This window comes from Eptatretus burgeri, chromosome 6 (genome assembly GCF_056783735.1).
Source record: "Eptatretus burgeri isolate ZD-2024b chromosome 6, Ebu_testis_v1, whole genome shotgun sequence".
In the NCBI taxonomy this organism is placed as follows: domain Eukaryota; kingdom Metazoa; phylum Chordata; class Myxini; order Myxiniformes; family Myxinidae; genus Eptatretus; species Eptatretus burgeri.
In genome coordinates, this window is record NC_140966.1 from 88,365,089 (window position 1) to 88,390,387 (window position 25,299).

The following is a 25,299-nucleotide window of genomic DNA, read 5'->3' on the forward strand; positions in this document are numbered from 1 at the left end:
ACATGACAAGAACAAGCCGATTCGATTTTGGTTCAGTTCCGAATCAAGATGTGGTTTATCAGTGGGATACAGAATATGAACTGTTCAGCTTGGTGAAGGTATGCGCTCTACTACCAAGTGGCCTTCCAGTTCATCATGTTTTCAGGCTGAAATACTTGCTGTAAATACGGTCAGTTCGGGCCATTTGCTGCACGTTATAGTGCGGTATGAAGATATTGTCATTCTTCATCTGTTGGCACTGCACGATTGCTATTCTTCAGCCACATGTGGAGGTTCATGCTGAGCTTGTCAACGCGTCCCTTCACCGAGTGTGTCAGGAGTCACATATTCCTTTTGCTGAGGTATTACAGCAGGTGACAACACTGTTCATTTGGCATGTGCAGCATCCCACAGACACCTCATTTACTCGTGCATTTACTACTGCTGTGTCCATATCTCGCAATCCCGTGTTGACAGAATTTGTCTCACCGCTATTGTCGGAATGTCTGTTGCTGTGGCATCACATTTTTTTCATTTTACAGATCATAATCTTGCCTGGAAAAGTATTTTAACTGGCTGAGACAAGTAACAGCGATAATCTGTTGCCTTTTGGCAACTTAACAATGCCTTAGCGCAGGATGAGCCTTTTTTTTTCAGCCTTTCTTTTGGTGAGCTTGGACAATGAGGAAGGGAGACTTTGATTCGCTTGGACTCTGGTGGGATGTAGGGAGAGTAGAGTAAAAGTTAACATGTCATCAATGCTGGCATGGATTGAGTGAAGCACTTTGGGTGGAGATTTGGTGGCTCGAGGAAGAATTGTTGCATCTTGATCAATGCCTGACCACATTTACCCCCCAGTTGAATGACGTCGGTATGAGGAAAAGAAGAATATTCTGAAGGTGTGTTGTACAATGAAGGCCCAAGGGTTTGATCAAGCAGTTTATCATTCCTAAGCTGTTGTTCAAGCTTTCCTGTATCAGGATTGCAGACCAGGTTTTGTATCATGTGAAAGGGAAGTTGTCAGATTTCCTTTGGAGTGTCCTTTTGTGGACTGCTGTAGATGGTGATGTACTTCATCGTCATTCATTCGCTCCATTGTATTGCACTCGCAGGTTGGAGAAACACTGCCTGGCACAGGGGTTTCTTCTACCTCCCTTGCCCGTTTGACCACACCGGGTGTCCTTCGATCTCCCACCAATACCCAGAAGGGTAGGTAACCTGAATTTGGCTGTGCTTCATGGAGCACCGAGTTCTGGGGCTCTATTGCCACATTTTATCAATTTTTCTTTTGGATGTTATTTCTGTGCTGCATTGGAAGCGATCTGTCATGCATATATTGGACAAAATATTGCACCATTTTACGCCATCTCGACCAATTAAACTTGCCGCTTGTGCTCTCAGCGTTGGGGAATATGGAAGCTCAGACAAAATATAGGCTTGTAGGAAATATATGCCTGGTGTCCTGAGCTCAAATCCCACTTGTCTGTTGAATTAATACCAGGTGGGGTTGACTCTTCCTGTCATCCTTCCGAGTTCGGCAAAATGAGTGCCAGCATGCTGGTATACTGTGTCGGAGTGGCGACCTATCCAGGATTGTGCCCAATAGCCAAGGAGATTGCTTATGCAGCACCAACGTTCTGCATAGACTATGGTCCCAATGGATGGATGGATGGATGGTGGGAAATCTATATTGTGCTTGGAAATGAAAAAAAAAGTTGAAAAGACCCATCCCATGTCCGTTTTTCTCAAGGCTGAGTGGAGTCAGGTGTTCCATGAACTCTCTAGTTGACTACGTTTCTGGCCTCGCTGCACCAACACTTTCTTTTCGGACATCCTGTCCAGAATTAAACGAAGTCACTGGATGTTGTTGTGAATTTCATTTTGGCATCTGCAAAACTTGCAATTTACGAAGCGAGGCAGGTGAAGGTTGGTAACATAGGGCTGCAAGGTTCTGCATGCCCGAAAGCTTTGTTGTGCTCAGGAATTGTTTCAGAGTTTAAGGCAGCATCATACTATGGGAATGTTCAGAGGTTTGTGGCAATTTGCACTCTGAATGATGGGCTTTGCTGTATTTCTCCTCCAGGCACTTTGCTCTTAATGGTACGATTACTAGTTTTATCCTTCTCTGTTTGATGTGTTTTCTGTTTCTTCCTCTCTATGTCTATCTTGGTAGCGTTTTACCTCTTGAAAGGCTCTGCTTTTGTCCACTGCATGTATGACCATGGACTTTCAGTGGATGAGAAGTCTTTTTTGAGTGACACGAAACAAACTATTTCTGTCTGCCTGAGGTTTCTTTCACCTTGAGCGCAGACCTCTGCACTCATTTACCTTCCAACAAAAGCACTGCTACTACTGCTACTAAGACTACAACTTATTTCGATAACGATGCACAATCATTCCAACCTTCTTGTGGGGTCGGTTGGAGACAGATTTTGGCCCAAGTCTTTCAGAAACCAGCTTACGAGGCTTGACGGCATCTTCTGCTACGACCAGTTGGTGGAAGATATTTTTGGTGCACCAGGTAAGGCTAGCAGACAGGACATCCAGCTCAAGGCCCCACCGTGGGACGGCTCACGAGAGATGCTGCTTGCGAAGCACCAATCCAACCATTTATGGTCGTGCGGAGAACAAAACCCAGACTAGACAGCTCAGAGGCAAGTGTGATTACACCTTTGCACCATCCTGCCGGGTGTTTGACAAAACATTGCCCTCTCTCAATTCAAGTCGTGAAAAGAATCATCAATTGACGTTTTGTCTGTCTGGAGCCTTACAGTTCCATCTCGTCGAGGTAATGATTGAATTCGTTTTTTAATGTTTATACAATGCAAAGGACATGCAATTGAATAAGACATTGAGCGAGCTTCAGACACAGCACACTTTGATCTCTTCTTCTCTTTCAATGCCAGGGATGGGATGTGTTCACCTTTGCAATAATAATAATTATTATTATTATGACCTGGTTATCAAGTGTGGTTTTTTGGTGGAATATGAGTTCTTTATAAAGAACTTCAATTTCTGGAGGAGGCCATTAGGCCAATCATAGCCTGCCCTGTGGTTACCAACATATATGGCTGTTTGTCCGTGCTCTATACTTTTTAAATTCTGAGCATCAAGCAAGGAAGCAGCACATACCATTTTTAAGGGCTTTGGCATGACTCGGCCAGGGTTTGAACTGCCGACCTCCCAGACTCCCAGACAGACGCCGGAACCGTAAAGCTACCGAGTCTGGTATAATCATTAAAATACACATAACGAAGCTCGTCTCGAAATTGTGTCCTGTTGCTGACACTTTATAAATGTTATGACATCTAAAAGTGCCTGAGATGAACAACTGCTCCCACATTTCACTACTTTGGCTGCTTTGGAAGCGCTTTAAGAAATTCCCTACATCTCATATTTAATGATACATGGATGGATGGATGGATGGGTTGATGAATGGATGAATATACTGACAGATTATAAATCTATGTATCGACGGATGGATAATAAATATACGGGAGGATTGATAGATGAATGAAATGCTCATTTAATTAAAAAAAAAATATTTTAAATGTACTCACCTGGCTGTGCTTTTACTATTGCGATGAGGAGCAGGAAAAGGCAGGTGTGCACATGGGGAAAGTCCATCATGCGAAATGGAGAAAACTGTAGAATTCCTTCTACTTCGACTAGAAAAGGTCTCAAAGACGGAGGTGATCGTAGAATGTGGGAGTGCTATGGGCAGCAGGGAGCGGATGGGGTCTGCAGGCTTACGCCTTGATTCATGCTTCAATCCTTTGCCAGAAAAGAAAAGAAAATATTCTATCACTTTTTTTGTTGCTCTTTCTCTTTGCCTCTCTATTTATTCCACTCTCCCATGTGAAACATCAGTTATCTGGCTACTTGTATGTCAAAGCCGAGCCAAGTTGGCACATTCACTTGATATCCACCTTTTTATTATTTCTCCAACCGAAAAAGACGAAGACCTATAAGCGGCTGTCCAAGACTGGTTGTCGATCTAAGCTTTTTCAACCGAACTGAATGATGCTCTTTTTGAAGATGGGTCCTTGGTTCCGTTTCATACACAGTATCTCGCAAACTTGTCCATCACGAATATCTTTGGAAGGAGAAGCAAGGGCCACTGTTTGCAATTTCCTCCAACTGTCAGGCATTCGTACTTCGTGGCAAGCGCGGGATGATTTTTTCACAACAGATGTTCCTGACACATCCTCAGCCAAATACTTTTGTTTAAGCTGTTGCTGTGGTTATTGTGCACGTCTGCTGCATCTAAGTGACACATGCAACGTTCTTCATTACCTCCGCCACCGAAGGTGGATGGAGGTTATGTTTTCATGCCTGTCTGTCTGTTTGTCTGTCTATTTGTTTGTGAGTTATGGAATATCTCAAAAAGTTATGGAAGGATTCGGCCGAAACTTGGTGGACAGGTTGGGTGTGTGACAAGGAAGAAGTGGTTCAATTTCTCCACCATTGAGAGATAGGGTCAAAAACGATATATCGCATGATATTTCAAAAATGTATCGGGCCCGATATGTTCTCGTGGATCAGGCATTGCATGGCGGAGGTACACGCTCTACCGAATGTCCTTCTAGTTCTGCTTTGTAATTACAAACAGAAATTGATTGCTTCCTTTATTTTCTTAGTGTCCGACTTAACCTGGTTAAAATTCATATGACTAGTAAATAACTGCTTCCTGCAAGAGTAAATTATGGTATCGGTGAAATATCTTGCACAATGCAACGTGTACAGCCTCCCCCACCCCTTATAAAACTGAGATGATGTCCTCCCACCCCTAAGTTATAAAAATTCTAGTTGCACCCCTTCACCCCACCCTCGTATTCAAACTTGAATTGAACTCGTATCCATACATTAATGTGCCCTTCGCCTGGGTCATCGACCGAACACTAAGAGGGTAAAGGGGCCAATTTTATTTGCTCACAGTACCCCCCTAGCATACGTGCAAAAGTTGATGGACATCGACCAAGCCGTTCTCCATTCCATAAGGTTAATACATACTATATTTGTACAGTGTGGCCACAATGTCTTGTCGCCCGTTGTAAAAGACATTGTGACGTTTCCTTTGTGAGCTCACAGAGTGTTAATTCGTTTGCTTTTTTCCATTTTTTTTTCTCAGATTTAATGAGCTGTTACCATCGGCGATACAAGCAATTACACCGTCGAACAACAGATTGTTTGTCAGTGACTTGAGTTCACGTCAAAAATATTGTCAAAATTATTCTCTGTCATGACGATGATGGAGGACAAACCGATCGACTGGCTGCGTAAACGGCTTTGTGTCACGTGCTGTAAAATGTGTAATAAAGTAAAAGAGTACTGTAAATGTATGCCGTATAACCTGTAGATAGAACCCTTCATTGTCAGCCAGTATGACAAAAGGCCTTTAGAATGTCACAATTACTTACAAGGGGGTGACAAGACATTGTGGCCTCGCTGTACATACTGTACATTCTGATTGTTCCATGCTCTGTTGCAGAGCTTCGGTGCTGCCGAAGCAGTTTCTTTGAAACTGTGAAACTGGGTAGTTTGCCATTGCCTTCCCAGCAGTAGTTATGGCAGGAATTTGGTGCTGGCGATAGCTCACCTACTCTTTGCAGAGGGGGATCTTTAACGGCCAGTTTCGTGTCCGTCTGAAGAACGGCACACACATTGATTAATCACCCTACCTGTGAAACGCATGACAGTTTATAACTGGGTCGGGATTCAAACACAGGTTTGGCAGCTTCGAGGTGAGTGCGTGTACCTCGAGACCATCCTGCCAGCACGCACACACACACACACACACACACACACACACACACACACACACACACACACACACACACACACACACCACACACACAATTGGTGTATTTGATTTTCCTTCATTCTAGAACAGTGTGAAGATGAATGATGAAGCAATTACAGAGTAGAACGGAATGCTGGAAGGATTTCTCATTAACCTCGCCCTTTCATGAAGAGATGGGAAAGGGGTATTGTTTGTCGTGTGTGTGTGTGTGTGTGTGTGTGTGTGTGTGTGTGTGTGTGTGTGTGTGTGTGTGTGTGTGTGTGTGTGTGTGTGTGTGTGTGTGTGTGTGTGTGTGTGTGTGTGTGTGTGTGTGTGTGTGTGTGTGTGTGTGTGTACGTGCACACAAGTGGATCAGTCGATGTGGACCAATTGCTTGGCCACCTCATTTGCATACCATGTCCCCCCAATTGTACCACTTTTTATGGAGCTTTGTTAAAACTAATTGTGTACTCAACAAAACCACATTCTTTGGATGAACTTAGGGTCAGGATCACGGATGGAATTCATGAAATTACTCAACAGCAACTGGGACGATGTCTTCAACTGGCTGGAAAATCAGATTGAACGATATAATATTACAAAAGCCTAAAAATTTTAAACTTTTTTTGCAGAAGGGTTTTGTGGATTTTGCTTTCATATGCCGTTTGTATAGCTTGCTTCGATCATAAATACATCCACAAGGAAAGATGCTCAAGGAGCTTGGATGCCAGAAGAGGCCATTTGGCCCAACAGGCCTGTGCTGCATCTACCCCATAATTAATTAAACCCAACAGTTTGTCTATACCCTTCATTAAATGATACATCTCGATGAGGTCACCATATGTAATCGTCTCCTTTCTCATGTATAAAGTATTCTCTCCTTGATCAGCTGCACCTCGTTGCCTGAGTCTAGACTCTCGATAGACCCGGAATCAATCTCGTCACTCTATATGCTAAACCATTTATATGGCAGCGATATCCTTCCTCAGATATGATGACTAAATGTACACAATATTCTACACTAGCAAATTAAACCCATCACTTCAAATACTGTAACATGAAGAGAATGGGGGGGGGGACAGAGTGAAGAGGTGGAGGGTAAATAGGGAGGAGAGAGAGGAAGGAGTGAAGAGGGGAGAGAGGCGAGAAAGAGGAGAGGAAGACAGGGGAACAAGAGAGAGGAGGGAGAGAAAAGAGCGGCGAGGGAGGCAAGAGTGAGGAAGGGAGGAGGGGGGGCAGAGTGATGAGATGGGGTGGAGGGGGAGAATCGGTTTGGTCCATCCATCCATCCCTTCATCCATCCCTTCCCTCCATCCCATCCATCTCTTGCCTCCTTCCCTTCCCTCCATCCATCCGTTCCTCCATCCCATTTATCCCTTCCCTCCATACATACATCCCTCCATTCCTTCTCTCCACCCATCCCTTCCCTCCATCTATCCTTTCCCTCCATATATCCATCCATCCATCCGTCATCTCCATCCATCCATACGTCATTTCCCTCCAACCATCCATCCATCCCTTCATCCCATCCATCCATCACTTCCCTCCATCTAATTCATCCCTTCCATCCATCTACCCTTTCCCTCCATCCCATCCCTTCCCTCCATTCCTTCCCTCTATCCATCCATTACTTCCTTCCTTCCATCCAACCATTAATAAGGAATGACAGGCTTCACACACACACACACACACACACACACACACACACACACACACACACACACACACACACACACACACACACACACACACACACACACAGCGAGACACAACACAAGCAAGGTGGTCATGCCGGTGGACAGTGCGGCTTGCAGTGCAGCCAATCGGCTTAAGCACTCAAAGAAGCACTCCAACAAAACAGTTGATAAGGAATGGTTGGCTTGGCAAGCAATTAGCGATCTCCGATCCATCGTATTAAACACCTCCCGGAGATGCCCAAAATATCAAACTATTTCTGAATAAGACAAATTAACACTTTTTTTTGGCAGTTAGAACTGCTGCTAAGTTCAATTCTGGAGCTTAAATTTTTGTAACTTAGCTTAGTTTGAGAGATGTGAGAGGTTATGGCATGTGCGGAAATTAAATAAAGCCACAAACGCTGGCATCTCCGGGCGTTTATAAGCATTGCAATGTCTCCAGCAATTCGTAGATATGATGATCTTTAAGAAATTGTTGTGACCTGCTCCAAATGAAGGCATTGTTGAGCAGGCTGAACAAAATGGTGAATCTAGACCCCAGCGAGGTAACCGAGGATGTACCTTTAGATTGAGGTGGCCGAGGATGGCGCCTGATAAAGAACAAAATTAAATAAGGCCATCAATTATCTTCAAAGGGGCTATTTTAATTAACCCAAACACCCAATTTTCACTCATGCACTTCCTTGGAGTTCCCTTAGTTCCCTTAAGCATGCAACATTTCAGGCTGCTACGTTTCATGGTTTTGGAGTTATCGAGGACACACAAACACTGACACACACACACACACACACACACACACACACACACACACACACACACACACACACACACACACACACACACACACACACACACACACACACACACACACACACACACACACACTGACATTTATTATTACAGATTAGGCCTCACTAAATGCCTGCACAGTGTTGACGCTACCTTTTTTGATTTGAAATGTGTCCCCCCGCATATAGAACCTATAACCCTATTATCTTTACCTGTAGCTGCCTGGCACTACGTTGTCTGCTTACCTTCCCTCACCTCCTACCCTATATCTCCTTCTCCTGTGTCACATGGTCCAAGACTGCCCCTTGCATTATGTCTCTCTATTTTCATTATTCTTACCCATGCTCAGCACCTTACATTTCCTTATGTTAAACTGCATCTGTCAATCTTTTGCACAATCTACAAGAATACCTAAACTTTCTTGAATGTGATCACTTCCTTCTCTGTTGTCGACCTTACCTCCAAGCTTAGTGTCATCTCCAAATTTGGAAATCTGAAAGCCTGACTTTGACATGTACTTCCAGATTGCTGGAGGGTTTGCCAAGTTCTAGAGGTGGTGTGCTACTGATCAGTTAGCTGGGTCACTGAATAACTGGGTGGTCGAGGCCTTCTCTGAAACAAAGGAGAGGGTTATGACGATCCACTCTTGAACAAAGGTGTTGGTGATTACGATATTGAAATCTGCTTCAGTTGCTAAGCCGACACATGGGGTTCAATACTAGAGTTGGTGACTCGGGAACGATGCAATTGACTAGAGACTCGGACTTGGGACTTGGTGTCTGGGGACTTGCTGTTACATGAAACTTGAATTTTATAATAACATAACAATGTTCGGAAAATGATAATTGAATAAACATCAAATTTAAACGAGATTTCAGAAAAACTAAATTATTTTCAGTCGTGGGCATGCGTTGTTCGATCAGTGATGACATATACCTTGTACGTGTGTATATGCAGAGTGCCAGAGCTTACGGTCGCATAATGTTCTCCACTAAGGTTAAAGAGAGTGTCCACTCTCGAGACACCACAGAGCACACCATGTCCAAATGGCAAGCACCAGTCTTACAAATGTGGGAAGCACAACTTTATTCAAACCATGTGATCAACATTCGTGCCGAATCGGGGAAACTTGGCTTCCATTCGGAGCCTATGGGCCTCTCACTTTGCCATCGCTGACAGGTCGGTGGTCTCTCTGTCTTCTTCCACCTCTTTTATGGTCTTGCACCCTTTGCTCTCTCCGTGCTTTGTGCCCCCTCAGGTACTATCTGCAGGTCGCACACGGTCCACCAGCAATTCCCTCCTCGTGAAACTGCAAAAATCCAGAACCACTGCTCACCTCCACTCATTCGTTTTTCTTTTTTCCCACCTGTGGAACCAACTTCCACACTCTCTTCAATCTCATTCTTCCCTCCAGATCTGAAAGACAGCTGCTCACCACCATCTCAGATCATTCCCCATCCAAAACCATGATCTTGTATACACCCGATAAACCACCCCAACCCCTTCCAACATTTTGTTTCTGTGTCCATCTTGTCCACCCTTGTGTTCCCCCCTACCCCTCATCGCTACCCAAATCCCAGGTTTGTCCGTCTCAGTCTATTTTCTTCCTCCGCCCTGCTGTTGGCGTTTCCCCCTTCTCCTTGTGCTGTTCTTTTTTGTTATATTGTGTCCTGCTCTGGTCTGTGTTCTAGCTCTTCCTTGAACCTTGATTATGCATCCAAAAAAAACCATCTCACGAAGCCAATTTCTGGGAACTCAGTAAGCTCTCTCCCAGCGCCGTACCTTTGTCTTCCTTCTGGATGATGTGTTGCACATTTGGGCATCATGTCTCCAGTGAGGGACGGACTGCCAAAGGCATGTGCATAACAGATATTTCACTAGCACCTCTTGTGATTATTTACCTGCTGTTAACCACAGTTTAACAGCACCTGCTTATTCTCCCACTTGCCTCGTGCTTCAAGGTTTTGTGAGCGCTTTAAAAAGAGAAACATAAATGACATATGTCGGGAAAAGAACATCAAACATAGCCAAAGGTTTGGTGGGGGCCAGAAACAACAAGATGGCAGGGAAGACGAATATCTATCCACATGTTATAACAACGCATATCTAACATCACAATTAATTATGTTATGCTTATTCTAAAACACTCATTAAGGAGATAACTGCATAACTATACCAAGCATTTATTAACGACCCCTAAGAATCATTTCCACAACAACATATATGTATGTGTTTGTGTGTATACATATATATATATATATATATATATATATATATATATATATATATATATATATATATAAATATATATATATATATATATATATATATACATTGTTATAGATTTCAGAATCGGATCCAACATATGCATCCAAACATTTAGGTCCTCACACAGTTATTTCCATAAATGCATGTCCAGGTTGACCCATCCCCATGTCTGGTGGGATTCTAACTTTGATGCGTTGAGAAGGGTAAAGAATAGATTCCCTTTCTTAAGGGATGGACTTTTTGTCTTTAGACCAGACACATTCATGCACGCGAGATAGCCATTAGTCAAACGGAGGCTCGCCTACCCCCTTTCCATCAGGATATATTGGCTTGGAGGTGGACGATTCATTTGCACCTTGTACTTACAGGATATTTGATTAAGCACACCTCGGGCTTTTCCTGAGCAGTTATTCTGATGGTCAAATACGGCTGTGGATCATTTACCTCACCCACCTATTTTCCATTGATGTTCGACACCCACCTCTTTCACTGATGTTGGCGCCCACCTCTTTCCATCGACGTTTGGCAGCTCTGTGGATGCTGGCTGGTTCTTGTTCGTGCCGGGCTGAATGGAGAGGTGATGGTTGTTCTTGACATTTTATGAGCGCTTCACGTATTCGCTTTCTAATTCTGGCAAATGGCTGCTTTCTGCCGTTCATCCAGTCGCTGTTACTGTGCTGTTGCAATGATCGTGAGATTGGCAGTTGGTGACGTGCAACGATGCGCCAATAGGCAAGGTGGATTTGGCTGAAGTCTGCTTGAGGCTCTGCCCAGACGAGGCACCTATAAATAGATGAGAGGACCGTTTTTTGTGTGAGTTGTGACAGCTGGGTGACGGCTATTTTCAGCTCCAGTCAGTTCCAGTCAGACGGTTGATGAGATGGCGACAGTTGAGTTTGTGACAGTTGGTGACGGCCTTGCAGCCTTGCAGCTCAGATCACTGGTGACAGCCTCACAGCGCTTCAGTGCCTTACAGCTTCTCACAGCGCTTCACAGTGCCTCACAGATCCTTACAGCTCTCCGTTGGTTGTGGTCATGGTGGCTCCTGACGGTGGATGACGCTTGGACCGTTAATGCTGGTGCTGCTTGAGACCTGCTCTTGCTGTACATGATTCTTGGCGTCCCTGGTTCCTGGAGGTGATGACGTGACGTCGATTGGTGTCCAAGTCTGTTTGCTGAGTTCAAATCCCGCTCTGCTGTTGAATTAATACCAGGTGGAGCTAATTCGACCTGTCATCCTTCCGAGGTCGGCAAAATGAGTGCCAGCATGCTAGTATACTGTGTCAGAATGGCAACCTGTCCAGGATTGTGCCCAATAGCCAAGGAGACTGTTTAAGCAGCACCAACGCTCTGCACAGAGTATGGTCCCAATCTCCTCCTCCTGTTTGCGAGTGGGCGCACGGCAAAGCAGGGCGCTGCCAGCGGACCAAGGCACGCTCACACTTTTGGGACATTTTATTTGACGCACGACAACTTATACTTGGTGAGCGAGACTGGATTTCTCCCCCCCCTCCCCCCCCCCGAATGATCTGCTGGGTACCCTTGTCTGTGTTTAATCGTTAAGTAAGGCATAGTGATAAGCATCTGCTCTTTCTCTGTTTTTCTATAAATTCCTGATATCTATCAAATTTTTATATCGATCAATTTCTGTCAATGCGTGATTAATTCTTTATTTGTTTGAGAATATTTTGATTAACTTGAATTTACTCATTTTCACCACAAGGAAATAAAAAGTTATTTTTATTAATTTTTCCTTATTAATAAATTCCTTGTTGACATTTCAACCTGTCTGTGCTTGTTCTTTCCTTCCATTGAATTGACCAAACGAATTGACCTGTCATAGTCGGCACGCACCAGCGGTAAACGCTTGGCCGCCCTAATTAAGATCTAATCAAGATAAGATTGGTGCTTTGCCGAGGGCACGCTCCCGTTCAGGAAGCCACGTGACGTCTCGTTAAACGGCAAAATTAGACGGTGGACACTGGAACTCGTGGTTTACTGATTGGCGTTCGTGGTTCTAAAGCAACCCACCGCACCGCAAAGTTAATTGTGAGCGGTGGCCCCAGGTCTGGCTCTTCTGAAGGGAGACGGGAATTAAACCCCCTCATAATACACTCGGTACCCATGGCAGTATATATATATATATATATATATATATATATATATATATATATATATATATATATATATATATATATATATATATATATATATATATATATATATATATATATATATATATATATATATATATATATATATATATATATATATGTGTGTGTGTGTGTGTGTTTTGACGAGTACAAGGGGTCTAACCCCGACCTGGACGGATGACCAAGCTTCTCCCTTGAAGGCCTACAGCTGAGACTCGGAGATTAATGCACGTGGGAAGGCGGCGCAATGGCGGAGGAGCACAGCACAGGGGCGCTGCACCAGGACAGCACAACGGGGGTTTATACTCAAACCCCACTACAAATACACGAATACAGCTTCTTAAAAGGAACACATTTAATGGAAATAAATAAATATTTACAAAAGACAATAATTCAAAAGGGTATTGATAATAATGAAATAAATAAATCCCACAGTCGAGGCACCTCTTCACACAGACACAAATACAGACAAAGGGAAAACAAAATAAAAAGAAAAACCTTCCTTTCGAGTATTCTTGTACTTAGCTTGGCCCAGAGCTGGTCTTTGTGGAACTTTGAATTGAGGCACTTTGATTTGCACGTACAGACGCGCACAACAAAATGGCGCCTTGTTGCTTCTCTCGTAGCGGGACAAATGCACACCAGGCAATCCGCGAGCGGCACTCCACGCCAAGACTCAGAGACTCCGTGCAACGACTTCGTGTGCCAATCGTCCTCACCAATCCAACCAAGAGCCAAAGGCCAGCATCTTGCTTCACCACGTGAACCAAATCGCCTCAACATGAATACAAGGATCGTGCCATTCTCCTCGGGCGTGCGTTCACCCTCCACTCTCACCTCTCCAAATCCACTGTGCCAATCTCTCGCCCTATTTAGTCTGATGCTCCCACATCCACTCAAAATCCGCAACCCCCCTGAACTCCACTCTCCTCTGTCCCATTTGGTCTTCTGATCATGCTTCCCACCCGCTCTTCTGCTTCTTCTTCTTGTTCTTCAGGTGTCTCATCGAACAATCCTCCGCCTCCAGCGCGTGGCCTCGTCTCGTGAAACTCTGGAAGGCGGGGCTTCTGCCTGCTCGACCGGCTTCTGACGTCACGCCCATCAATCATCAGCCTCGGGGGTGTGACTTCGCCTGTTATCACCCTTTGGAGGCGGGGCTTCTGACTGCTCATAGTTGTTTTAGGGACGTGTTCCCCACCTTTATTGCCGATCTTGAAATATAAAAACATTGGGAAAAATCACAGAGGGGCAATTACATCCAGAAGGGCAATGAATGAATCTGCTGCAACTGCAAAACCGGATATTTTGTGGATGGCAAATGTGGGAAGCAACAACATCGAGTTGGCCACGTGTGAAAACTGGATCATGCAGGTACACTCCAAGTCTTCACAAAGTTTGATCTTGAGACTTGTTTATTTATAGTTGTCATGTTCTGTGAAGCTACTGCCATGCGCATGTGCAGTGTGCGCCTCCCTGGGTAATAATCGTGGAGCTTCGACTTATGTGGTGTCTGGCTTTTCACCCCACAATCCTTCAGATACGCCACAATGGGCGACGAGTTTAGTGCTTTGCCAAGTTGGCATTGCTCACTATGGAGTCCGTGGAGATTCTGGTGGAGTACCAGCCAGATGAGGAGTGGGAAGACTTTGCTGATCAATTGGGACAATACTTCATCGCTAACAAGATGGCGGCGGCAGAAGATGGTGATCGTTGCCGGGCCGTTCTGCTCACAATGTGTGGCAAATCAACATATGCCCTGATGAAGGATCTGGTTACTCCAAATAAACCAAAGGACAAAACCTTCGATGAACTGATCGAGATTGTGGCCAGACACTACAAGCCGAACCCTGGGAAAATCGTGTCCCGGTAAAAGTTCTGCACTCATGGGAGGAAGGAAGGTCAGTCGATGTCTGAGTTTGTTGCTGACCTTCGCAGATTGGCTGAACATTGTGAATTCGGTGCCACGTTGGATGAGATGTTGAGAGATGTTTTCGTTGTTGGCATCAATAAGGAGACGATCCTCCAGAAATTGTTGGTTATTGTCGATCTCGATTTGACTAAAGCTGTGTCAATCGCAACTGCCTGCCAGATGATGGATGAGGGGCTGCGTGTTATCAGCGGCAGAGAGCGAGACTCCCAGCCGAGTTCATGCAATGATGTGAACAAACTGAGCTCATCATCATCAGCTGTGAAGCCCAGCTATCCTCAATTTCACAGATCTGCTCAACACATCACCTCGTTCCGTAATGCGAGCTTGTTTGTGCTAAAGCAGAGCAGTGGATCGTCGGGTTCTCCAACAGGTAAACCATGTTGGCATTGTGGGGGCAGGCACTTACCCCACCTGTGTCGTTTCAAACATTACTCCTGTCATAACTGTGGGAAACTTGGCCATCAATGCAAGATGTGTCGCCAGACATCCCAACACGGTACGAATCACCACATGTTCGATTTGGCCACGCCAGTGACCGGTGGTGAAGCAATACCTCCTGCTTCAAAGGAGCATGATTTACTCAGTATGTCGGATCAAAGCTAACCCATTGTGGTGGATGTCAGGGTGAATGATATTGCCGAGGAAATTTTGCTGGACACCGGGGCCAGCCAGTCAATCATGAGTTCTGAAACTTTCAATGGGCTGTTTAGCCAGGGTACAGCGAGACCAGTACTCAGACTGGTGAATGCCAAGTTGCGAACTTACACCAATGAACTGATACCTGTGATTGGTAGTGCGGAGGTGAAAGTCACCTACAATGATGTATCACGGAAACTACCCTTGTGGATCATTCAGGGAAATGGGCCAACATTGTTTGGGTATAATTGGCTTGAATTCATCAAATTTGATTGGCCTGTGATCAAATTGATGGCTTGTGATGTTAATCACAATGCCATTCTTGACAAATACTCCTCATTGTTTGGAGGTGGTGTCGGCACCTTTAAAGGTGTTTCAGCCAAAATCTATGTGGATGAGAGTGCTTAGCCAATCTTTTGTAAAGCGAGGTCTGTACCTCACATGATGCGTCCAAAGATCGAGGAAGAGCTCGACCGCCTGCAGGTGGAAGGTGTTTTCAGTCCTGTTGAGTTCAGTGATTGGGCATGTCCAATTGTTTCTGTATTAAAGGCCCTGTCACACCTTGATGATTTAGCCAGTGTATGCTGATGTACGAAAAATTTGTCTTAAACGCTGGCACACGTCAAATACGTTATGGGTAAGTTTTGTATACGTTAAGAGCACGTTGGCATACGTCGTAGTATGCCGAGCTCGTCGACAAATTTTAAGCATGCTCAAAAATGACACACACGTTCCGCATACGCTGGCCATAAGTTGTAGGCACGTTATGTGATCGTCGACACACGTTACTTGTAAGTTACTCATAAGTCGAAAAACATCGAGGTAATGTTTGGCGTACCCGAAACTTATTTCTAACCTATGAGTAACGTGCTTTGAACCTATGTGTAACGTATCTCCAACGCATATTGACATATGTAGACGTATTTGACATCTTCCGGACGACCACAGAACTTACTGAACGTGTTTCTAACTTACAGCTACCGTACAATGGCGTATTGGCAGCGTTTAGGGGAATTGGTATATGAAAATGGGCTTCACAGGAGGAACCCGTCAGTGTTCCAGACTCCATGGTTTGTTTTTTTTTTGTTATTTTTTTTTTCTTCGGCATGACGGTGATGTTGACACTTCGATTTCTAGTGCGGTTATGATTTAAATCGTTGAGCGGCAGCCTTTTAATAGGCTACGCCACGTGATTGTCTGCGATATGCTGCCGTGCGCTATGCATAAGTTAAACTATCGTTGGGCATAGGTTGTGAACGCCGACAACACACTAAGCATTCGTTGGTATAAGTTATCTATAAGTTATCGAAACGTTCTGTGTACGTTACCAATACGTTATGCATACGTCCAACTCGTTATGAAAACGCCCAAAACTGAAAAAAACATCAATAGTTCAGCTAACGCCAGCGTTTTACATACATTCTGATACGTTGCCATACGCTGGCTAAAACGCCAAGGTGTGACAGGGCCCTAAGGCCAAGCACGTCCAAGACGGAAGCTATCAAGGATGTTCCGACTCCTGCGAACACGACCGAGCTCAAAGCTTTCCTGGGTATTTTGAACTATTACTGTAACTTCTTCCGAATATGAGCACCGTCCTTGATCCTCTCCACAAACTCCTTTGTAAAGGTGTTGAATGGCGATGTTGTACGTAGTGTAGTTTGGCATTTGCTGAGGCAAAACGGTTGCTGTGTTCATCTAAAGTTTTGGTGTACTACGATACTGCTAAACCATTGGTTCTCAGCTTGATGCCTCGTCTTATGGCATTGGCTGTGTGTTACAGCAACGTAATGACGGTATACTATGGTCTGCAGCCTATGCATCACGCACTTTGTCAGCAGCCGAGCATAACTTCTCCTTGGTTGAAAAAGAATCTCTCGCATGTATTCTTGGTGTAACAAAGATGCATCAGTATCTCTTCTGTCGACAATTTGAACTTGTAACCGACCACAAACCATTGCAATCCCTGTTCAATGAGAGTAAGGGAATTGACCCACAGGCCTCTGTACACATTCAGCGTTGGGCTGAGAAGTTAGCAGCCTATGACTATTCCATAAGGTATCGTCCTGGCAGTGAGAATTTCTATGCTGATGCTTTGAGTAGATTACCACAACCAGTTAACGTGAGTAATGTACCTGTACCGGGAGAAATTTTTATGGCAATGAGTGTGTTTGACTGTCATAATGCTCCAATCACTTCTAAACAAATTGAACAATGGACAAATGTGGATCCGACCCTTTCTATAGTCAAACAATGTGTTATCAGTGGCATATGGTCAACTGTACCCTATGAATTCCACGACAAATTGAGGCCATACCTTGCTCGTAAAAATAAGTTGTCTTTGTATTCGGGTTGCCTGCTGTGGGGCAGCAGGGTCATTGTATCACCCAAAGGTCGAAATAAGGTGTGTGATGAGCTACATGAATCACATCCAGGGATTGTAACCATGAAGTCAATTGCCAGGAGCCATGTTTGGTGGCCAGGTATAGATGAAAACCTCGAGAGCTACGTTTGCCATTGCTCCATGTGTCAGGCCACTGCACTGAACTCACCTGAGGCACCGGTCCTGTGGTCCTGGCCTTCCAAACCATGGTCTCGAATTCACATCGATTATGCTGGTCCATTCTTAGGGAAGATGTTTTTGGTTGTTGTCGATGCTCATTCAAAGTGGATTGAATGCTTAGCCTTATCATCCTGTAGTAGCGAAATCACGGTTGAAAGTTTACGTGCCATGTTTGCCACTCATTGTTTGACAGATTGTGTAGTTAGTGATAATGGCTCATGTTTCACCAGCGCTGTGTTTCAGGATTTCTTGAAACAAAATGGTGTCAAGCACTATCGCAGTGCTCCCTTCAAACCTGCTTCGAATGGTCAGGCCGAAAGAGCTGTCCAGGTGATCAAGAATGGTCTCAAAAAGGCAAATGACGGTTCTTCTCTGCAAACCAAGTTATCACGTTTGTCATTTACATATAGGACACATCCGCACACAACCACTGGACGCACACCCACAGAAATGATGTTTGGTCAGATGCTAAAGACACGCTTAGACCTGATTCATCCGAATGATTCGTCCAGGGTGGTGGACCACCAGTTTAAACAGAAGTGGTTCCATGATAGGACCTCAGTTCCACGTGCCATCAATGTGTTCGATCCTCTTTTTGTGCTGAATCCCGGCCGTGGATCTAAATGGATCACTGGTCATGTAATAAACCGAATTGGCAACTCTTTATTTGTTGTGGAACTCTCCAATGGACATACAGTATGTAAACATATTGTCCAGCTCCACCTGAGGCATTGTGACCCCAATCCTCCAAACTATATTTAGCCCTTTGAGGGTGATTCCCTGGTGTCTGTTCCGATTGTGAGCCAAGTGCCTGAGCCGACTGATTCGGAGCCCGGTAGTGGTGTGGTGGAGCCTGCTCCTCCTCCTTCCTCTCCATCTCCTCTTGAGGCTGCCGCTGTCTGTGTTGCACAAGAACAGTCACCCATCTCGCGATGCTCTGCTCGCACATGCAAGGCACCGGAGCGGTTGAATTTGTGATTGTACCTCGCACTGTTGTATAAGTGTTGTTGAGGAAATAATGTTGTGCAAGATTTTATTTGGCGGGAAATGCTGTCATGTTCTGTGAAGCTACCACCATGCGCATGCGCAGTGTGCGCCTCCCTGGGTAATAAACGTGGAGCTTCGACTTATGTGGTGTCCGACCTTTCACCCCACAATCCTTCGGATACGCCACAATAGGAAAGCCATATGCGAGCTGTACTGCCAACTGATGTTATTGCCAAACAAATGGGATGGACTCGTCAGTGGGCTGTATCAAAGCATTGCTCAAAATTAGCACCGTTTTGTGTGATCCTGCAATAATCGTTCGTTGATGACGACGGGCGACCTTTCTATGTTTTCATACCATTCAGCCTTGACAACTCTGGCTAAAACGGAAATTATGTACAAAAACCTTCATATATTTATAATTCTAGCAGTGTGTGTGTGTGTGTGTGTGTGTGTGTGTGTGTGTGTGTGTGTGTGTGTGTGTGTGTGTGTGTGTGTGTGTGTGTGTGTGTGTGTGTGTGTGTGTGTGTGTGACCGCTGTTTCTCAACAACCGCTGGTCTGATTTAATTGAAACTTGCCAGGTATATTGCTGGGGACCTGAGTATGTGCTTTTTCAAGGTTTCATATTAATCGGACAAGTGCTTCCCAAGTTATGGACATTTATTTACCAAACCAATGACAAGACACGTTGCTGCGGCCATTTATTTACCAAACCAATGACAAGACACATTGCTGCGTCGGCGTGTCCGATGGGGAAAGGGCGCCATTTAGTTACCGTGGCGTAGGAGTGGCAATGGTCAATGGCAGCAAATGTCTTGGCAAGCAAAGACAGGGAGGTAAACTTGATTTTAATTTGGATTTTAATTAACTCTGTGTGTATCACAGCAGTTGTTACTTCAATGCAAGCGATAATTCGTGGAATGCATGTGAACATTCGGTACAGGCACGCACCACTTCCGGATAGTGATGACTTAGTGTATTCTAATAATTTCTTGATTTCTTATGCGCATTTATCGATAAACACAATGCCCCAATCCAGTCGTTGTTTACGAGAGCGAAGGAACGGCCTGTGTGGTTGTTTGAAAGTTAATTTTTTTTTTGGTTTGCATGTATGGCCACGCACTTACGGCCCCGCACGTACGGGCACGCATGTACGGCCACGCACGTACGGGCACACGAGAGCAAAGGAATGGCCTGTGTGTTTGTTTCTGGTTCTCGGTTTGAAAGTTTTTTTTTTTAACGTACGGGCACGTACGAGTGTATCACATAAATTGCTCATCCCTTTGTTTGGGCAGTGTATTTTTCCAACTGTTGCATCGATCACTCCCGAAAATAAAAAATAACCCGGATTACGAGCAGGAAGCAAAAACATGCCTACTGCTTATGTGCATATATGGTTATATATACACATTATATATATGTGTATATATAATATATTATATATGTATATATATATATATATATATATATAATATTATATATGTACATATATAAAATATTATATATGTATATATAATATATTATATATGTATATATAATATAATATATATAAATGTGTATATATAATATATAATATATAATAAATATATATATGTATATGTATATACAATTTAGTGTGTATAAGCTATTTCGTGCCCTTGCTGGGTGAGGTTATATAAGGAATGGAATGTACAGATGTTTGTGAATCTGAATCGATTAGATTAGTATCTTGAAATTAAAAAGCGTGTACATTGAACTCGAGCTTGAATCTTGCCCTGTTGTCTTGTTTTACTCCACTGTTCATCTGCGTGAAGGACCCTTGGCTTGAGGCCTGGGCTAAGTACCATGCATTGCTTTAAAGCAACATTGACTGGAGGAAACGGGCCGTGGTCCATTTAACAACTCGTTAAACGCACAACAGTGTGCCCTACGCCTGGTCATTCCAATGATGTCATGCCAAGGGAGGTTAGTGAAGGGAGGTTAGTGAAGGGAGGGCACTCTCACAAAGGGCCTGTGAGGAATCACGATTACTGTCTGTATAATGTTCACAAGATTGGTGTGAGGGAGGAGAGGGGTGCGAGTGGGGGAGTGAGGTTCTGGAGGAAGGTGAGCAATACCTTAATAATCACGTGTTTACTGTTGTGACGCACGTGCTGAAGTGAGAGGAAGTGAAGAAGAAGAACCACCAGGTTCAGATGAAGAGGGCTGCCAATGCAGGATTTCCTTGGCGAGGAGGCATAATCAACAATCACATGCCAATCGGCTTGGCGAGCGCTCGCCAAGTGGCTTAAGCACTCAAGCAAGCAGTGCAGGTTGTAAACAAACGTCACTGCTACTATTTACTACTATTTAATACTTAATCATGACTTGCAAACAAATTATTATTACGGTAAGGGCTCCATGCATTACTCTCACTTTATTGTGCACGCCAGTTAATGTCAGGTCCTTCACGAACCGGCTGGCTCGGCCTGACATTCGATTGAAGCTGATTTGGGCAAGAATTTGTTGGGGGGGGGGGAACGAGTCGTGAGAGGAAGAAGAACCTCCTCCCATTAACAGAAGCGGAAGTGTTTCCATAGCAACTGAAGTGGAAGTTTTTTTTTCTCTTTTCGGTAAGACGACTTTTGTCACGAACGGCAAGCATTACTAGATTGTTAATATACAACACTGTATTGTTACTTATAATATAGTTTATGTGAATAAATAAAGTCCCTTTGTTAAGTAAGACTTTTTGCCGGTGATTGCATTCTTCTGAAGTGATTTGACAGTCCAATTGACGTGACGCCTGCCGTAACTATAACGACCGACCGGCAAGGGGGGTCTTGTCCTTCGATGGGGATGTAAAGCTGGCTGTGTTCGTTACTTGTCGCCGTTCATATAAATACATAAGTCATGGTTAGCTCAGTGTTATGTAGAATGGACGACGTCCTGCAGACATGAAAGATATATTTCGAAAGGAGTAGGCCATTGTGTGCTTCCCTGGTCATGGCCAAATTCCCTGGTGACACATGACCTGGGTTCATCATCAGCCTTTTCATCCTACTGTCGGATGGAGACCTCCCTGAAGTCTTTTGGGGGTATTGGTGTATTTTGGGGGTCTTCATGCCTGCCGAGCGCAGGTTGGTGAAAGAGTTTTGGGCAGAAATTTGTTCAGAGTGCCGGCGACAACTCGCCAACCCTTCGCAAAATACCCCGTGGGATGTTCAACGTCCACCAACGAATGTTGGCAGATGGGATGTCCGTTTGGCGTCCCACCGAGGGACGGCACACACACATTAATAATCACCCTGCCTGTGAAATTCGGTCGGAATGATAGTTTATAGCTCGGTCAGGACGTGGGATTCAAACCCAGGCGAGACAGCTTGGAGATGATTGTGCGTACCTCTACGTCATTCCTGTCAGCCCAAGAAAAGGCGGTGATCGTCCATTATAGAGCAGAATAGACGAAGGTTGTACCGGAAAAACCTCCTGTAAAACATGTGAGGCCAGGTGGAGGACTTGTGGCATTTAAACTGAAGGAACTCAGACAGGTGACACTTGCTTGTAAAAGAAACCACCATGAACTGTTTGGCTGGTGTACCACAGGCCATGGTGGTTAGATGGGCTGTACAGCTGTGCTGAGGGCATGACACTTTTTTGAGGGTCCACCTCGCATGGTGAGACGGCGCAAGTGAAAGTGTCGCCCACCCCAGCGTGGGCCAATGATGGGGCCCGCCGCCCATCCCATAATTACGAAGGCTATAGCCATGCTGCAAGCGGCAGTTGGACTCAGACCTTTGGAGAGACATTTCTCTCCCTTCACTCTCTGCATAGTTATCAGCGCAGGAAGGACTTGTTCTGGAGAGATGTGGATGTGGATGTCACAATCCCTTACCTCCAGACAGTATCGCTCCTGCCATCCTACCCGCCCCAAGCCGCGGGGTGACCTCTACCCCACACATCAGCTCATACCTACCAGAAGCCCTCGCCTGCCCCTTTGTTCCTCGGACAAGTCCGGTATTTTGGCGCAATTTTGGGGTTAGTTATTTATTTCTCTTGTACATAAGTTCGGGTTTTTCGCGTCTTACCTTCTCCATTCGTTTGGCCTCGTGCACCAGATCTGTCCTCTTATTGTTGTCTCAACTTCCCGTGTCTCATTTCTTTACATAAACCATTTAATTATAAGAAGTGCGTTCCCGCCTTTTTACCTCTCGTATGTTTCACCGCCAAGTTTGGCTTTCATTTGCTTAATCCTTGGGGAACGTGATATGAAGAACAATTAATTAAGAACGCAGTTAATTAAAAGACCGTTTCAAAATCCCTGGATTAGTCTGAGACCAGACTGTCCGTCCGTGTTAATGTACTCTGACACGACAATGTCAATTACAGTTATTATCTTAAATCGGACAAATGAGTATAAGAAGACGTCACTGCAATCTACATCATTATTGAAACAGTTCTGTTGTCGTATTTTGAATGGGGAAATATTTTGCTTCTGGAACACTGTGAACAGATATTGTGTAAACTTAAATAAAAAGCATCCCCAATGTTGGTTCCATACTTCCATGAATAACAAGATCCATTAACTAGATTAACTTATGCCATCATCTGGCTTGATGTAATCTTCCAATTGTATAAATTTACTTTAAGAACCAATGTCTCTCCCCTAACCCCCTCCCTGAATTTCATGTGTAGAGCAACGTTCTTTATTGTTGATCGATGTGAAAAGGAAATGCTGGCAAAGCATAAGAAAGGATCAAAAGTCAAGAGGACGTCTCTTGCAAAAGATGAGAACATTGGTGAGTGATGCATCATAAATACATTAATAAACATCAATGGAGTTTTTTTCATTTTACTTGGTCGAAAGATTCATAGAAGAGCTGTAATGCAAATCACATCCAGGCATGCAGACAAATACATGAGAAAACACTTGGCATACAAATACTTGACTTCAAACAAATGCAGCCTGGACCTTGGGGAAAGTGATGCAATTTGCTGGGGTACTGTATACCAGCAACGCCATCTTTATGACGTCACTGACTTGTCAAGGGGCAGAATTGAACTGTGAACCTCCCATGAGTCTGAGAGATTTTGCCCAAGCCATTATTGCACTGAGTTTGGTGATTTCTAGATTGTCAGATTTCAAGAGAATGCATGCCATGTTATATACCAGAATGATGAAGGCATCCATAACAGTGAAAAACACAACTCTGCACGAGAAGAATTCCAAAGCAATTAACAAATGGTTTACTCGTTAATTGCATGCCAGAAGCAAACCATTTGCAGTAAAAACAGAAAACAAGAGGTGGTACAATCAAAGTACACTGCCACCATGCCAAATAAATAAATAAATAACAACTCCTCCAGTGCGTGATATTGCCAGGGCACCTCTGGCGCCCGGCGAGCTGCTGTGCAGCACTTGGAGATGGAATTGGGAGGGAGCAGTGTACAATAATTGATTTATTAATTAATTGCATATTTAAAATAAATCAATAGCAATCGTAAAAAAAAATAATTAATTTCTTAATGAATTGGCTAATAGCATACCAAAATCACCACCGTTTCATCTGAATCTAATTTTTTTGAAAATTAAGTAATTAATCGAAAAATTAATCGATTAATTGATTGATCAATAAATCAAAAATACTCTTTATATCCAAATTCCTTGTTCAATGTCATGTCCAAATTTCAGTTTCCTAGCTCAAAAGGTGCCTGAGATATTGCCCAGAAGAGAAAGAAAATAAAGAAATTGATAATTAGGAAATAATTAATTGATTGATCAAAAAATAAAAATCATTGTTTTTGCCAAAGCACATTTTCACTTTTGTCCCCAAATTTAGGCTTCCGAGCTTAAAGGATGGCTGAGATATCACCCGGACAAGCAAACAAACGGATTAAAAACTGAGTACTCCCTTCCTTCAGCACCCGGCGATGATGACATGCATCGCCTAGATGTGGAATTGGGATGGAGCGGTGTATAATATAATTTTGGAATAACCAACAAAGCAAAACAAAAACTAGAAAACATTCCCATTAATGCTTTTCTCAGTCCAATGAGTTGTACAACCAAGCAGTAGTCTTCCAGGCAGAAGAAAGCCAAAGTTTAGAGATTAGGCTAATCAGAAGCAGTGAAAACAGCTTAATGGAAGAATTTGACGTTCATCTTGACTTTCATTCCAAGAAATGGGGACGGTCTGAGGAATAACAATAGATCACTTTTGCTGAAGCTGGAGGAAGGGATAAGATAAATCAGGGTTAAGGGCAAGGTTAGGGAGCCACGATTAGCGTTGAAATCGGACTAGGGTGATGAACGTGACACACATGTTATTCAAAGACTGACATGCCAAACATGGACAGCACAGAAATTCACATTTTATATGCTGGCTCTGAGATAGTTGTTGACTGGGACATGCCTCAATTATTCAAAATACCAGCTATCTTGAGGTAGGTCACGTGTTTCTCAATCTCTCCCGTCGCAAGTAAGCCAGTGCTTTTGGTTCCAGTCATAATCTTCCCATTTGGTATTCCCAGTTGAGGACCTGTCTCATGATTTTGT

General features: G+C 44.0%; 2 protein-coding genes across 22 annotated transcripts in view; one reads left to right on the forward strand and one right to left on the reverse strand.

Moving 5' to 3' along the window:
• The window catches only part of LOC147025278 (uncharacterized), a 72,475-nt gene extending 68,569 nt beyond the window's left edge, over positions 1-3,906 (reverse strand). The window contains exon 1 of one of the 2 annotated variants that reach the window (XM_085886119.1): positions 3,540-3,906. In XM_085886119.1, the coding sequence (XP_085742245.1) occupies positions 3,540-3,609 (70 nt within the window). In that variant the 5' untranslated portion in view covers positions 3,610-3,906. The remainder of the gene's footprint in view (positions 1-3,539) is intronic. The other variant, XM_085886118.1, reaches the window with a different exon arrangement.
• DNAI3 (dynein axonemal intermediate chain 3) overlaps positions 589-25,299 on the forward strand; it is a 191,695-nt gene continuing 166,984 nt past the window's right edge. For 7 of the 20 annotated variants that reach the window (XR_015059421.1, XR_015059423.1, XR_015059427.1 and 4 more), the window contains exons 1-3: positions 591-878; positions 1,092-1,188; positions 23,439-23,542. Coding sequence is in view for 4 of the 20 variants with exons in the window: in XM_085886106.1 (XP_085742232.1) it covers positions 23,476-23,542 (67 nt within the window). In the remaining 16 variants the exon portion in view is untranslated. Of the gene's footprint in view, positions 879-1,091; positions 1,189-21,259; positions 21,377-23,438; positions 23,543-25,299 lie in introns of those variants that run through there. The other 13 variants (XR_015059424.1, XR_015059425.1, XM_085886108.1 and 10 more) reach the window with 6 other exon arrangements.